Below are 14330 nucleotides of genomic sequence, written 5' to 3'. Positions count from 1 at the left end.
TGTGCACACATGGAGAAGGAACACATGGCTATGTTTGGCTGACTATCTTCTATGTGCACACATGGAGAAGGAATGCATGGCTATATTTGGTTGACTATCTTCTATGTGCACACATGGAGAAGGAATGCATGGCTATACTTGGCTGACTATCTTCTATATGCACACATGGAGAAGGAATGCATGGCTATATTTGGTTGGCTATCTTCCACATGCACACATGGAGAAGGAATGTATGGCTATGTTTGGAAGGCATGGCTGACTATTGACTATCTTCCACATGCACACATGGAGAAGGAATGCATGGCTATGTTTAGAATTGTCGTGTATTATCATCTATACGAGTGCATCTTTCAAACGAGCAGTAAGCTTTTTTTAGCCCATACTTCCCTAGTTCTTCTCACTCTTCTTTACTCCTCACTTCTCCCCTCCTCCTCCTAGCCCAACTTGGCCTTCAAATTACTCCTCCACCCCTCCTCACATCCATTCTACATCTCTCTCTCTCTCTCTCTCTCTCTCTCTCTCTCTCTCTCTCTCTCTCTCTCTCTCTCTCTCTCTATGTGTGTGTGTGTGTGTGTGTGTTCATGTCAAGAACCTTCTTTCTCTTTAGCAAGGAACCATAATGTTAGTGGTTAGAACTTTTGTCTTGGATCATGGAAGTCTCGATTGGAGAGGCAAAAGAGGCCAAGAGGTGTGTCAATCCCTCTTGTTTGAGCTCTTCCCCTACTCTCAATATCCTAAGTAATCCTTCCAAAGGCAGTGGCTAAGCTATAAAGCTTGAACCTCACTCTTCTCCACTCTTGCTCAATCACTTGAGCTAGCAAGCATGCACACTCGACACATTCCACCCACACACACACAAGCATGCATCCTACAACCAAGCAAGCACACTCGACACATTCCACCCACACTCGACACATTCCACCCACACACACACAAGCATGCATCCTACAACCAAGCAAGCAAGAAGGCACAAACTCAACAACAGAAGAGAAAGCTTTACACTTGAGAAATGATTGAATTTACCATTCACATTATAAAAAATTATATATATACAAGTGTGTTTTGCCTGAAATCCCAAAATTTCTGGCGCTGATTGCAGAAAGTGTTTCAAGTTGTGAAGCAGCAAATTGCGGTTCACGCCATGAACTACTTCCTGCACTTTCACAAGTTAACAGAGCCACATCAACATAATGATGTTTGGAATGTAATGCAAGTCACCAAAACAACCAATGGCTCCTTGTTTTTGTAATTTTCGTGATTTTTATGAAAAAACAAAACAAAGCATGTCACAAACTACTAGCTCACGGTTGTGAAATTGGTGACGAAAACAACAAAATTGAAAGTAAAACCAAGTGTAGCTTTCCTCTAGGAAATACCAAGTACTCACCCACACTTTATCACACCTCTCTCTCATTCTTGCTATACTACATTACAATTATGAATTAGGAAAAATCATGGGATGGTCAATTTCCTATGCCCTTGTACAAAACTTCATTACCTTACTAGCATAATCTTTTCACATAAAAGAGATACCTTATCACACTTGAATGCATACATGTGCAATCACTTGCCTAAGCATTCACTTGCATTGTCATCACTAACTTAGGGAATTTACACACATTAATAGCACTTATATGCACATACAAATTCATTGGTAATACTCACATAATCTTATTCTAACCTTAATATATCTAACATAATCATATATATTGATTAGCATGACTTACATAAGCATATAAATGCATTAGCATCACTTGCATAAGCATATACATGCATTAACATCACATAAGCATATGCATGATTATTACCATTTTCTAATCATGATTCCCTAATTAGGTATTCAGCCCCATACACATAATATCATTAATGATATGTAACCATATTAATAGGCTAAACTCAACCTAATAGATATGGTTACATGATAATTAATGAAGCATGGAATTATTACAACATGCAGAGATCTAGACTACACAATTGTGGATTAATCCTTAATCCAATCATGTCCAATTATGTAACCCTTAATTAGACATAATTATGGATTAATCCTTAATCCAATCATGTCTAATCATATAACCCTTAATCAGACATAATTATGGATTAATCCTTAATCCAATCATGTCTAATCATATAACCCTTAATCAGACATAATTATGGATTAATCCTTAATCTAATCATGTCCAATTACATAACCTTTAATTAGACATAATTTACAAAGCTTAAACATGTATAATCATCTAGAGAAATTACCACAACAATCAACCCTAACTGGTCTACATAACCTAACAATTATTAAAATTCTACTCAAACCTAAGACTTGGGCAAATCCCACATCCATGTTCTCTCTGTAAACTCACATCCATATTCTTTTTTAATTTTATTTGAGTTTTAAAGCCTGATTTCCAAAGGCCATCATTGGACAACATTCCTTTAAGAAGTTGACACCATTCTTATACATAAGTTGGACATAAATACATGTTTCTTCATCTCTCACTTCCAATTGATATATATAAATGAGGCAATGAATGCAAGGAGTGTATGTGATCTCTATGTTGTGATCACTAAACAATAGAGAGAGAAATCCTAGTGGTTGGAGAATGCGAGTAAAGAGGAAGGAGTGTGTGTGCTTTGTAACAATTTAAATTCTCTTCCTAGTGGTTGTAGAATGCAGGTAAAGAGGAAGGAGTGTATGCGCTTTGTAACAATTTAAATTCTCTTCCTAATGGTTGTAGAATGCAGGTAAAGAGGAAGGAGTGTATGCGCTTTATAAAAATTTATTCTCTTTGGCTACACTTGTGATATATTAAGTGCCTCACATCCATGTTCTTTTTGTAGACTCACATCCATGTTCTTTTTTACTTTTATTTGAGGTTTAAAGCCTCGTAGGCCATCATTGGGACAATATTCCTTTAATAAGTTCAAACCATTCTTATACATAAGTGAAGGACATAAATACATGTTGCTTCATCTTTCACTTCCAAATGATATATATAAAGGAGGCAGTGAACTACATAAGCAGAGATTCTTTTAGGTTTCATGGATGATCATGCTATTATCCTTGTGACATCTTCTCTTCAAATGAAGGATCATTCTATTTTCCTTGTGATTTCTTCTCTTCAAATGAAGGATCGTGTGGATATATAGTCCATGACCATGGTATATTGGGATCATAAAGTTATGGGAATCTAGTTTGTATACAAGACTTACAAATATCGCTTTTTATAAGTTGAAGTGCCTCACGAGAGACCTCATAGGAGAATGCAAAAACAAAATTCCTTTAAGAAGTTGAAACCATCTTATACATAAGTTGGAGGATACCAATACATGTTGCTCTGTCTTTCACTTCTTCCAACTAAACTGATATATATAAAGGAGGTAGTGAACTACATGAGCAGAGAGTCTTTTGGGTTTCATGGATGATCATGCTATTATCCATGTGACATCTTCTCTTCAAATGAAGGATCATGCTATTATCCTAGTGACATATTCTGTTCAAATAAAGGATCATGATATTATCCTTGCAACATCTTCTCTTCAAATGAAGGATCATATTGATATATAGGCCTTGACCATTATTGTGTATATTGGGATCACAAAGTTATAGATAACACTTATAGATAACAAAGTTTGTTTGCAATACTTATAGATAACACTTTTTATAAGTTGAAGTGCCTCACTAGAGACCTCATGGGAGAATTCAAAAAAAACATTCTTATAAGAATTTGAAACCATTCTTACACATAAGTTGAAGGATAGAAATAAATGTTGCTTCATCTCGCACTTCCAAATGAACTGATATTATATATATAAATACATAAGCAAAGAATCTTTTAGGTTTCATGGATGGTCATGCTATTAACATGTGTGTGTGTGTGTGTGTGTGTGTGTGTGTGTAATGTATGTATGTATACAGTGCATATATGTATGCATGTGTGTGTGTGTGTGTGTGTGTGTGTGTGTGTGTGTGTGTGTGTGTGTGTAGTTATTGCCTTTTGTTGTGCTTGCATGTATGTAATGTATAAGTGCATATATGTATGCATGTATATATGTATAAGTGCATATATGTATGCATGTGTGTGTGTGTGTGTGTGTGTGTGTGGGGATGGGGTTGGGGTTGGATAGTTATTTCCTTTTGTTTTCCTTGCTTGAGATTTTCTCTATGAATACATTATGGCGAGTGATATGCTTCCGTGCGATGGATGATTTGTATATCGACTAGTTGTGGAGCTCATCTTGAGGCTATATATTATGGACATGTGGGTGAGTTTTCATACTTAGTTAGACTTTGTCTACTCTTTGTTAGGTATCAATATCTATATCATGGCTATGGTTTTAGCTTCTACAGGGAGTGCTGCTACACATGTACTCCTACACTCACATACACAATTTTTCAACAGTAGATATTTGTTACTTTCAAAGTGGTTATGAGAGTTTTTACCCACCACTGAGAGTTTGGGGTGGCTCTTGCATGTTGCTTTACACTTTAATATGTTGTATATTTGCCCTATCAATGTTGGGTGTACATTGCATGCTTGATATAATAGATGCTTTGCAGTCCTAGGGTTTTGACGCTTGCTCTACTGTATTTTCGGGGATTTAGGTTTGGTTGGTTTAGAACATGGGATTTAATATTATAAAGAACTAGAAATGTGCTCAAGATTTTCTGATAAAAAGAAAGGTTCAAAAAAGTAAAATGATTTAAAGATAAAAATTTGGAGGCTTGATACACTTTTTTAAAGGAATTTAACAAAATGTTAATAGAACTATGGTAATTGAATCAATTAGTCTTGGTTGGATTTTTACTCGTACCAAATTGTTGTTTATTTTATCTGACGCTGATTGGGTATGGGAGCTAGGCCCTAGTTTCTGTTTAGCCTTACTCTACTCTTCGTCATCATGAACAGGTAAAAAGGGTTGCTCTTTGAGGTAATTTGAATATATTTATTAGGGGGGATACCCTATTCACACATATGCATGAAAAATGATTACAAATCATCCTAATATAATGAATGGAATGATTCACAATACATTAAAGACTGGCATAATTGAATATACTCATGTTGTTTCCAATACTGTTTTAGAACACTATGGGGAATAAAATTTGAAAAGATTTTTTACCAAATGGCTTGTTATGATTTTGAGAATTTATGCTATCAGATCTTCTGGGGGTGTTTTGATAACCCTTTGGCCCTCTGGACTAGATTGACTCTTAGCTAATGAAATGGATCTACTTACTAAAAAATTATTGACACAACTTGGTAATTGGTTAAGAATAGCCTATTGACATGTAATGAATAATTTATGGTTATGGGATTGAGCTGGCCCACCTATAATTTAGTATGTATGGAAGAGGATGACTCTTTTGGGCCTAATGATATTTAAGGTTGTTAGAAATGACTTATACCACTATTGTCTAATGATAATTTTGTGTTGGTTCATGTGTTTGTTCAGGTATGGCTTGTAGATAATATCACATGAACTTAGTATTTTATAACTTGATGGTTATTCTACATCTCTTATGGTGATCTATTAAATATAAAATGATGTCCTATTGGTTGGTTTGTTGATTTAACTTGTTGGTTTGGTCAACTCCTTTTCTTTGGGTATTTTGCTCAATCAACATATGTTTTGGACTAGACTACATGCTGGTATAATTCATCACATGTTGCGTCTCTTATGTTTAGATGAAACCATCAATGTTTGCCCTATCAATGTTGGGTCTACATAATAGATGCTTTGTGGCCCTAGGGTTTTGATGCTTGCTCTATTGTATTTTTGGGGATTTAGGTTTGATTTACCTAAATAATGAGGTAAACCACTCTGTTTTCCCTATAATGAGTGAATTTGCCATATATAGGCCATTAGTTGTCTAGTCTTTGGTTTAGAACATGGGATTTAATAATATAAAGAACTAGAAATGTGTTCAAGATTTTTTGATAAAAAGAAAGGAAAAAAGGAAAAGTTATTCATTAGGAATTTTTTGAAGTCATTTTTGGGCCTTGTAAGGAAGTTTGACCGGAATATTCCCTTTAAAAAGGGGCACCGGATAAAATTTTTACAAACAAACTCCAAATTTGTCGGACCTCACATATTTAGATTCTACTCTTCAAAAGCTATCCATTGATATATAACACGATAAGGTTCGGAGAAGGGACAAGATATGTACCTAGAAGATTCCTTTTTGCCTGGGGAAGATTCACGTAACGTGAATCTATGTCAAACGTCCAACGGGATCATAAGTAATGGCGACAACATTTATTGGCAAGTACTATTATAGGATAGGACCACGTGAAAGGTCAACAAAGTACAATGATAATTTACTCATATATCTCTACTCTTAATCTTGCTTAGGTTTTCAAAGATCTATTGGGTTAAATGGCTAATATAATTCTTATTATAAAAAACATTCAAGTTTAGCTTATATCAATGGGAATAGGATGCACTTGTAAGGTACTCTCTCTCTCTCTCTCTAATATATATATATATCTCTCTCATATATATATATATATATATATATATATATATATATATATATATATATATATATATATATATATATATATAGTTACAAAGTGAACTCCTCTTTGAAGAAATCAATGAAGGTTAACTCAAGATAACACAATCAGAAAGCATAAGAGGGGTTTGAATTTAAAGTTTCACTCTCTTTTATTTCCAAATAGCCCTTTTAAGGTCCAAGGTTCTCTTAACTTTTGTGTAGGATTTGTTATGTAAGCACATTCTACTAGAGTAAAGAAACACTTTGGATGGATATGCCAATTTGAAAGTGAGGTCCAAAGTCACATCACATAAGCTTAACTAGTTTATGTTAAGCTTAGTATACTTCTGCTTTTTTTATTATGCAAAGCGTGATTCTTTTATTTGAAAAAAAACCGTGTGGTACTTTCTTTTTTTCAAATCATGTGGTACTTTTGTCTTTAGTTTCCCCAAATTGCAAAGAAGAGTTTTCTCTTTTCCCCTAAATCCTTAGGAGTTATCATGCTACTCCTCACGATGGATTTTGGATAGAGATATTATAGAGTTTATTTTTATATTCATGCTTTTATGAATTCAAATCAATCAAAACACTTATGAGTTTAGGCTTACCTTGCTCTTTTGTTTTAAGCTCCAAAAGTAATTTTGGAATTTCAAGCTTTTCAAAGATGTGTCCTCTTATACTCGGCCTTAAATTTGACACCATTGAAACAAGAATCTTTTCTCCAAGTATTTTCAAATAAACAAGGGTGCTCACATTAAATCAAAACACCATGGCATAACATAACATATAAGAAAATACTAAAAAGCACATGAAGAAGGGCATTGAGTGAAATCTCCCCTTCCACTTGTGTGGCTCCTTCTCTCACATACAATATTTATGTCATATTCATATTTTTAGTCCTTGGGTTCAACACTATAGCACCTTTTCCACTTTTGGGCTTTTGTTTTACATATAAATAGCCTTGTCCAAAGTCTCAAAGGTTTACACATGCTAAAACCTTTTCTCAATAATAAATCAAATGGACTTATACATACATAACTACTTGTGCACACACACATTAAATAATCTTGTGCACATAAAATAATCTTGTGCATATACGCACATAAATGCTAATACAAAAATATCATGATTAGCACATGATCTTAGTCTTCACACTACTGTTGAGTCCACCACCATTTGTACGCAATACCTCAATCGATACCCTCACACATCTCACTACCTATACTCATAGACATAATCCACGTTAGTTAAATGATGAATTTAACACATTAATCAATCCCAACGCTATCATGAGAAATAGGCAAGCATAATATCAAATCATCCACTGGCATGGCACACACACGGGCATCCACAATATAAAATAAACAATATAATTTCCAATAACTCAAGAGTGATTTTCGTAACGCACATATATATTCATCTATTTTGACTCTCTCTCTCTCTCTCTCTCTCTCTCTCTCTCTCTCTCTCTCCACACATGCACACACACACTAATTCAAAATTATATACATTATTCTAGTCAAATATAATTTTATAACGTTTTATTGGTGTAATTTACACTATCATATGTTTTTCATATTTTTCTTTTATATATATATATATATATTATACTGAATACACACACACACACATATAATATATATATATACATTATATATATATATATATATACACATAGTAATTTACACACCAAATCAAATAAATAAATGTGAGTTTTTCCTTAAGTCAAAACCAACCATTGTATAGGTTCTCTCTCTCTCTCTCTCTCTCTCTCTCTTTTGTCCCGTTAAAAAAGGCCCTTTTCTAATTTTAATTCCATTTTAAAACAAAACAAAAACAATTTTTAAACCTAATTCTATACTCTCTCTCTCTCTCTCTCTCTACAAAAAGGGTCATTTCTTATTTTTCCATTTAAAATAAAACAAAAAACATCTTTTTTTATAACTAATTCTACTCCCCCTCTCTCTCAGCGTAGGTTTTGGTCAGACTGACCTCTCTGGTCGTCTTCAAGCGAACGAGGCTAGCACGTCTCCTTCAGCGTTCAGGCACCGAAGGTGGAGAAAAAGGATTAGTTGGTCGTCAGCGTTTAGGCAGCAGCTCTTACGTGTCTTCGTCGACGATCGCATGGGTCATGGTCGAGCGAGGAGGACAGGGAGATGCCATGTGGCCGAACGGAGAGGTGCCACGCGACAGCTCCCCTAAGATATGAAAGACCTCTTTTGCATGCGCATTGGTCGTCTTGTTACTTGAGGCGTGTGGGTCATGCTTATGTGTTAGAAGATGGCATCGGCAAAGGCCTGAGTTTCACCTTAGAGTGCGTTTTGACCCAAATTGCCATCGTTTCTAAAGCCTTGTTTTGATGTAAATTTAATGCTTGTGGAATTCTAGTTATGCTTGTAGCTTAGATAGATTATCACAATCTTGGATTTTTTTTTAAATTGTTTGTGAAACTTGAGTTCGTCATAGCTGTGTTTGCCAAAACCCTACTGTTCGTGGGCATAAATGTACTTCGTGCTCTGCCTTATTTGGACCTACTTTTTGATGTAAACAAGAGTCTCATTGAACCATGTCCAGAATGGTGGAGATGGCTGGCCTGGCAAGTCGTATTGGTCCCCCACTGTTCATGCCTAGTGATACCTCAGGCTTGGAAGACACTTAAAGAAACCCCGAAAGTACTTGTGATAAACCTTGGAAATCTAGGCTCTATGTTCGGGGCTTTTCCTTGAGCATATTATAGATGTGGGAGATTTGGGCATATAGCAAAGAATTGTATGATCCCAAAGGAAGATAGGCTAAGGGGAGATGAAAGCAAGAATACCACTCCAAATGTTGACCAGGGCAAGGGAGGTAAGAATTTTGATAAGGTGAAGGTGGTTAAAAGTAGGGGAGGAGTATAACACAAGGTAGAGGAGGGTTACTCTAACAAGGGGATACAAGATGGCAAAGATGGGTGGACCACTCTTGTAAAGGGAAGAGTCTTAAGAGGTTAAGACAAGTAAGGGGAGGAAAGAACAATGAAAGCCTTCACTGTTCTTTCCACCCTTTTCTAGCCTTTGGTAGCATAAATAAGCAGGAGCATAAATAAAAGCAGGAGGTATCTGATACCAAGTTGTTCTTTGTTGATCTTGATTTTTTTAAAGGAGCACATCAATTTCACATTCTATTTTTTTATTTTTCACTAATGTTCCCTAGTGTTGAAGGGCCTATATGAGCATTTTGTAAATTACTCCACAAGCGTCACAAATGCGCCTATATGAGCATTTTGTAAATTACTCCACAAGCGTCACAAATAAGCACCACTAGGGACTTTTATTTTTACAAAGTTCGGTGAAAAACCAATCAAATTCCAATAACGAATTTATTTAAATTTCCAGAAATGTGAATTGGCCCAAAAAATGAAAAATTTCCATCATCATATCACAATTCAATTTTTGACGCAGAAGGCATAGACGGAGTTTCCACGAGTGCCGTTGTAGCCAGCCCCGACATTGGTGCTAGCGCCAGAACCAACATAGATGCAGCCGTTGGCGATGGAGCAGCCGCCGTAGACGGAGGCGTTGGTGGTAGCACTCCACAGTACGGCTCCAGTGCGAGCGTCGAGGGCGAAGACGGAGCCGTTGTTATCCATGGAGGTACCGAATACCACGCCGCTATTAGCCAGGCTGACGGGACCGATGGCCGGGAAGCCGGTAGGGTTAGGCACCGACCATAACACCGCCCCCGTGCTGGCCTTGACGGCCGCCCAGCCGCCCGTCGTTATATTGGTTGACCCCGGCACTAGCGTCCAGTTCTTGTGGCGCGAGTTGGGCACGTTGGCGAAGATAGTTTCGCCGTCCGTGGCGGTGCCCCAGATCTGCCCTCCGCCTCCTCCTGGTCCTGTCACCTGCAAAATCAAGTATTTCAATACACGGCCCCAAAAAACATTAGATTAAGTACAGCCCCATTACTACCGTATAATCGTGCTTACTGAGCTCCACACGAGTGATCCGTTATCGCGATCCACAGCCCATACGTCCCCGCTCTTCTGCGCAGCCACCACCACGTCCCGCTTGGTTCCGTTGCCGTAGTCTATGGTTAGCATTGACGGACAATCGCTAAAGTCGTAGTCCGGGTTCGGGCCCGTAGGGCAATTGGGACTGACGGAGCTGCCGCTGCAGGAAGACACCCAAGCATCGTAGCCTCCCAGCTCATGGTACCACGTGATGTTTCCGGTGTCCAAATCGAGGGCCAGAATAGACTCCTCGTGGTTGTCGGGCTCCACGCACGGATCGGGGAAGTCCGGCGTCGTCTTGTTGTTCTGCTCAGCTTGACACTCTGAAATATTTGGCGGCACGCTATAGACGTTTCCGGTGGCAATGAAGACGAGGTTCCTGATGGCATCGATGGACGGACTGCTGCCCCATATGGGAGCGCCGGAGTAGAGGTTCTGGCTGCCGTTGTTGTCCGGCAGCATGCGTGTGCGCCACAGGATCTCTCCTGTCGTTACGTCCATCTTCATGAAGCTGCCCTGGAATGTGCAGCAAAGATCGGCGAAGTTTTCTTCGATCGAGGAAGTGCCCACATAGAAACCTCTACACAGAAGATCAAAATACGACCAGTAGCCAATAAAAAACATAATTGAATCACCAATTATCACCAGTCAATCTTTGATTTTTTTAAATTAAATCAAGCAGCAAAATGGTACCCTTTGTAGTACGTCCCCGACATCGTTACGACAGCTCCCGGATGACTGTCTATCTGCTTTTTCCATAGCAGCGCCCCCGTGAATCGATCCACAGCAAGCACAACAGCTGGCCCATACAAACCCACTATCAAGCTGCCGTTATCCTTTCCTGCAACGGTGGGCGTCGACCTTGACAGCGTCGTGTTCTCCCCTCTTTGATTGTCGCCGTAAAGGATTCCGGTCAGTTCCGTAAGGTTCTTCATCCATACCAGGCTGCCGGAATCCGCCGTCACCGCATACAAGTTGCCGTTCCAGCTCGGGAAGTAGACCACTCCGTCGTAGATGGCAGGCGTCGCCGACACATCGAATCCGGTGACAAATCGCCACTTCAAGCTCATTCGGGCGACGGAATTTGTGTTGATGAGAGGCTCGTCGGCGGCATGGCGAGTGTTGAATAAGTCGCCACCGTGATTAATCCACTGGATTTGGAGTAGATCACAGTTAACAAACAAAGATGAAAACACGTTAAAAGAAGCTAATTAGGGTGTTAATGAGGGCAAAATACCGTATCAGCGTTTGCACGAGGGATCAACAGGATCAAAGAAATGGTAAGGATAACGATGAGTGTAGTGTTGGAGCTCCTCATGCCTGTGTGCATTGTGAATCGTGATCAGCATTGCATTATTTATAAAAAGAGAACACCGCCATGTAATATGTCCACGTGCATCAAAATAGTCCACGACAATTTTTGGATAGCCTTGACCTTTCACCCCCCAACCACCTGTATTGATTTCCTTGTTAGAACAACTTCTCAAAGTTCACATCACACTGAAATCGTTCAAACAAGCTCATTGAAATTCTAACAAGCTCCTCATCATTAGCGGTTGATATGCACACTAAGACTAGTCATATCCAAGTTTAAAGGTTGGCCAGCTCATTAGAATTCAAACAAGCTCCTCAAGCCGGTTTCACATTAGCTAACAGTCCCCCACGCATCTTACATTTATTCTAATAGGTTGAGCTTTTTTCAACCTGATTATGGCATTTTCCTTGACGATGTTGGACCTACTTGGGTAGGCTATTGGACGAGGAAACTTGTTGCCCCAACTCTTGGGCGGGGGAGATTTCTGACAAACACCTGTACTTGTTAGAAGGGCGAGGGAGTTTTAGTAGGCAGTGTGTAACCAGCCTCACTAAAAGTTGATATGTTGACTAAGAGGAATGTCCCACCTTGGTTCACAAAGGGCAGATGAAGATGTGCAAAAGGGGGCATGGATCCTATATAAAGCAATTTGATTCGAAGAGTGAAAAGTGATGGGTGTCTTCCAAGGGAAAAGGTATCCAGCACGTCTAGGCCGGATGAAGATTGGCGCACAAAGATTGGCGAGACACATTCACAAAAAAAAAAATCCTCACATTGGAGTTGGAGGTATTTGAACTCATGCATCTTAGTTCAAATTGATTCACCTTGCCAATTGAGATGTGATGATGCATAATTCATGGCACCTTTTTTACTCATTATTACACGTGTGTTTGCCCTTTGTGAATGGTCGGGGGGGGGGGGGGGGGGGGGGTAGAGGCCCTTGTTACCACCCTCATCTGATCACACATTGAGTCACTTGAAACGTTCAACATGGTCTAGTGCTTGGAAAAAAACTTTTTTCAACTAATCAAGAAAAGGAAAACTCTTTAATTTATCCGATTTTGACTGTCAAAATGTGTACCAAATGTCGATTTTATATCTAAAATGTATCAAAAGTTATTGCTTTAAAATAAAGGCTTACCAAAAGTCCTAATTGATTTTTTAAAAAAAATCTCAAGTTGTAAAAGTACACTATGTAATGTTGTTGTTATTATTGGGTGGGTGTGTGTGTGTGTGTGTGTGTGTGTGTGTGTGTGTGTGAGAGAGAGAGAGAGAGAGAGAGAGAGAGAGAGAGAATCATTTTGTTTAAAAATTTTGTATAGGCACTAATGTTAAATTTGGGTGTGTGTGTGTGTGTGTGTGTGAGAGAGAGAGAGAGAGAGAGAGAGAGAGAGAGAGAGAGAGAGAGAGAATCATTTTGTGTGTGTGTGTGTGTGTGTGTGTGTGTGAGAGAGAGAGAGAGAGAGAGAGAGAGAGAGAATCATTTTGTTTAAAAATTTTGTATAGGCACTATTGTTAAATTTGGGAGACATTCACACAAGAAGAACAAGACATAAAGACATATAGTCCACTACTAAACCCTTAGTACCTAAACCCCAACTAACTATGCAAATAGCTGTGTTATTGGAATACAATTATCACTTGTGAGAAAGAAGGATGTATAAGAGTTATTAGTTCTTCAGGTGGTGCTTTTCTTCAATAACTAGACCTAAAATTGATAACTCTCTTAGTGGGGGTGTGCTAAAGGATTATCTGTGCTTCTTAGTTGCTTAAACCGACTCGTCATCTACACACATTTTTTTATTTAAATGTTAAAAAACCCAATAAGTAAGTTTACTTTTGTGAAATTTTGAGAGCATTTTAACTTATAAAAATCTCTCTTTTTGACTTATAAAAAACATTTTAGCTTATGAAGCTCTCTTTTTGGACCCATGCGGTAGGTTTACTAGCCTTATATGAACTCCATGATAATGTATAATATAGTCAAATCTCTTATAATTTTTTAAGCATAGATATTGTAGAGGCAAATTAGCAACCATAATCAATCCTACCTAAGCATAGATATTCTAGTGGAAAATTAGCAATCATGACCAATTCTACCTAAGCATAGGTATCATAGAGGCAAGTTAACAATCATGATCCCCTACCCCCAAAAGTTTATGCACTTAATTCTTTGGAGGGAAAAAAAATAGAGGCGTGCTAATATAGTCGCCTTTTCTTATCTCTTTAAAAACTAGCTTATAATTTAATTGCAACTCTTCATCAACCCCCTGTCATAAATGATTGATACATTTGCAAGTTTAGAATATCAATTATGCTAGGAAAAAATAGTAACTGCATCATGCTTGTACATTAGTATAAAGGTGGTCAACTTTGTCACATGAATTTGATTTAACAGTATCATGATAAAAAATAGTAGCCGTAACTCACACTTCATAAATAAAATTAAGTCATTAATAGTGGCAACATCTTAGATAAATTCATACCTAATTACAATTTAAAAAAATTACTCACATGAAAGAAACCTTTTA

At 37.9% G+C, this 14330-nt stretch overlaps 1 protein-coding gene across 1 annotated transcript; it reads right to left on the bottom strand.

Annotated features, from left to right (window-relative positions):
• Positions 1 to 9834: 9834 nt before the first annotated feature.
• Positions 9835 to 11848, bottom strand: LOC147619596 (uncharacterized). Its single transcript, XM_086773584.1, has 4 exons — positions 11722 to 11848; positions 11178 to 11635; positions 10461 to 11064; positions 9835 to 10376 (listed from the first exon to the last, which is right to left on the bottom strand). The coding sequence occupies exons 1-4, from the start codon at positions 11812 to 11814 to the stop codon at positions 9918 to 9920; spliced, it is 1614 nt and encodes a 537-aa protein (XP_086629710.1). The 5' UTR covers positions 11815 to 11848; the 3' UTR covers positions 9835 to 9917.
• Positions 11849 to 14330: the final 2482 nt, after the last annotated feature.

This window comes from Cibotium barometz, chromosome 33 (assembly GCF_041138505.1).
Source record: "Cibotium barometz isolate CiBa-2024 chromosome 33, ASM4113850v1, whole genome shotgun sequence".
In the NCBI taxonomy this organism is placed as follows: Eukaryota; Viridiplantae; Streptophyta; class Polypodiopsida; order Cyatheales; family Cibotiaceae; genus Cibotium; species Cibotium barometz.
This window is presented reverse-complemented; position numbering and strand designations above follow the sequence as displayed.

Bases quoted from the DNA above. Each gene is read 5' to 3' on its own strand.
- LOC147619596 (XM_086773584.1), bottom strand. From the start codon at position 11,814: ATGCACACAGGCATGAGGAGCTCCAACACTACACTCATCGTTATCCTT. The intron at 11,636-11,721 runs GTATTTTGCCCT...CTCCAAATCCAG, and splicing joins CTCGTGCAAACGCTGATACG to TGGATTAATCACGGTGGCGA. The intron at 11,065-11,177 runs GTACCATTTTGC...TCTTCTGTGTAG, and splicing joins TCGGGGACGTACTACAAAGG to AGGTTTCTATGTGGGCACTT.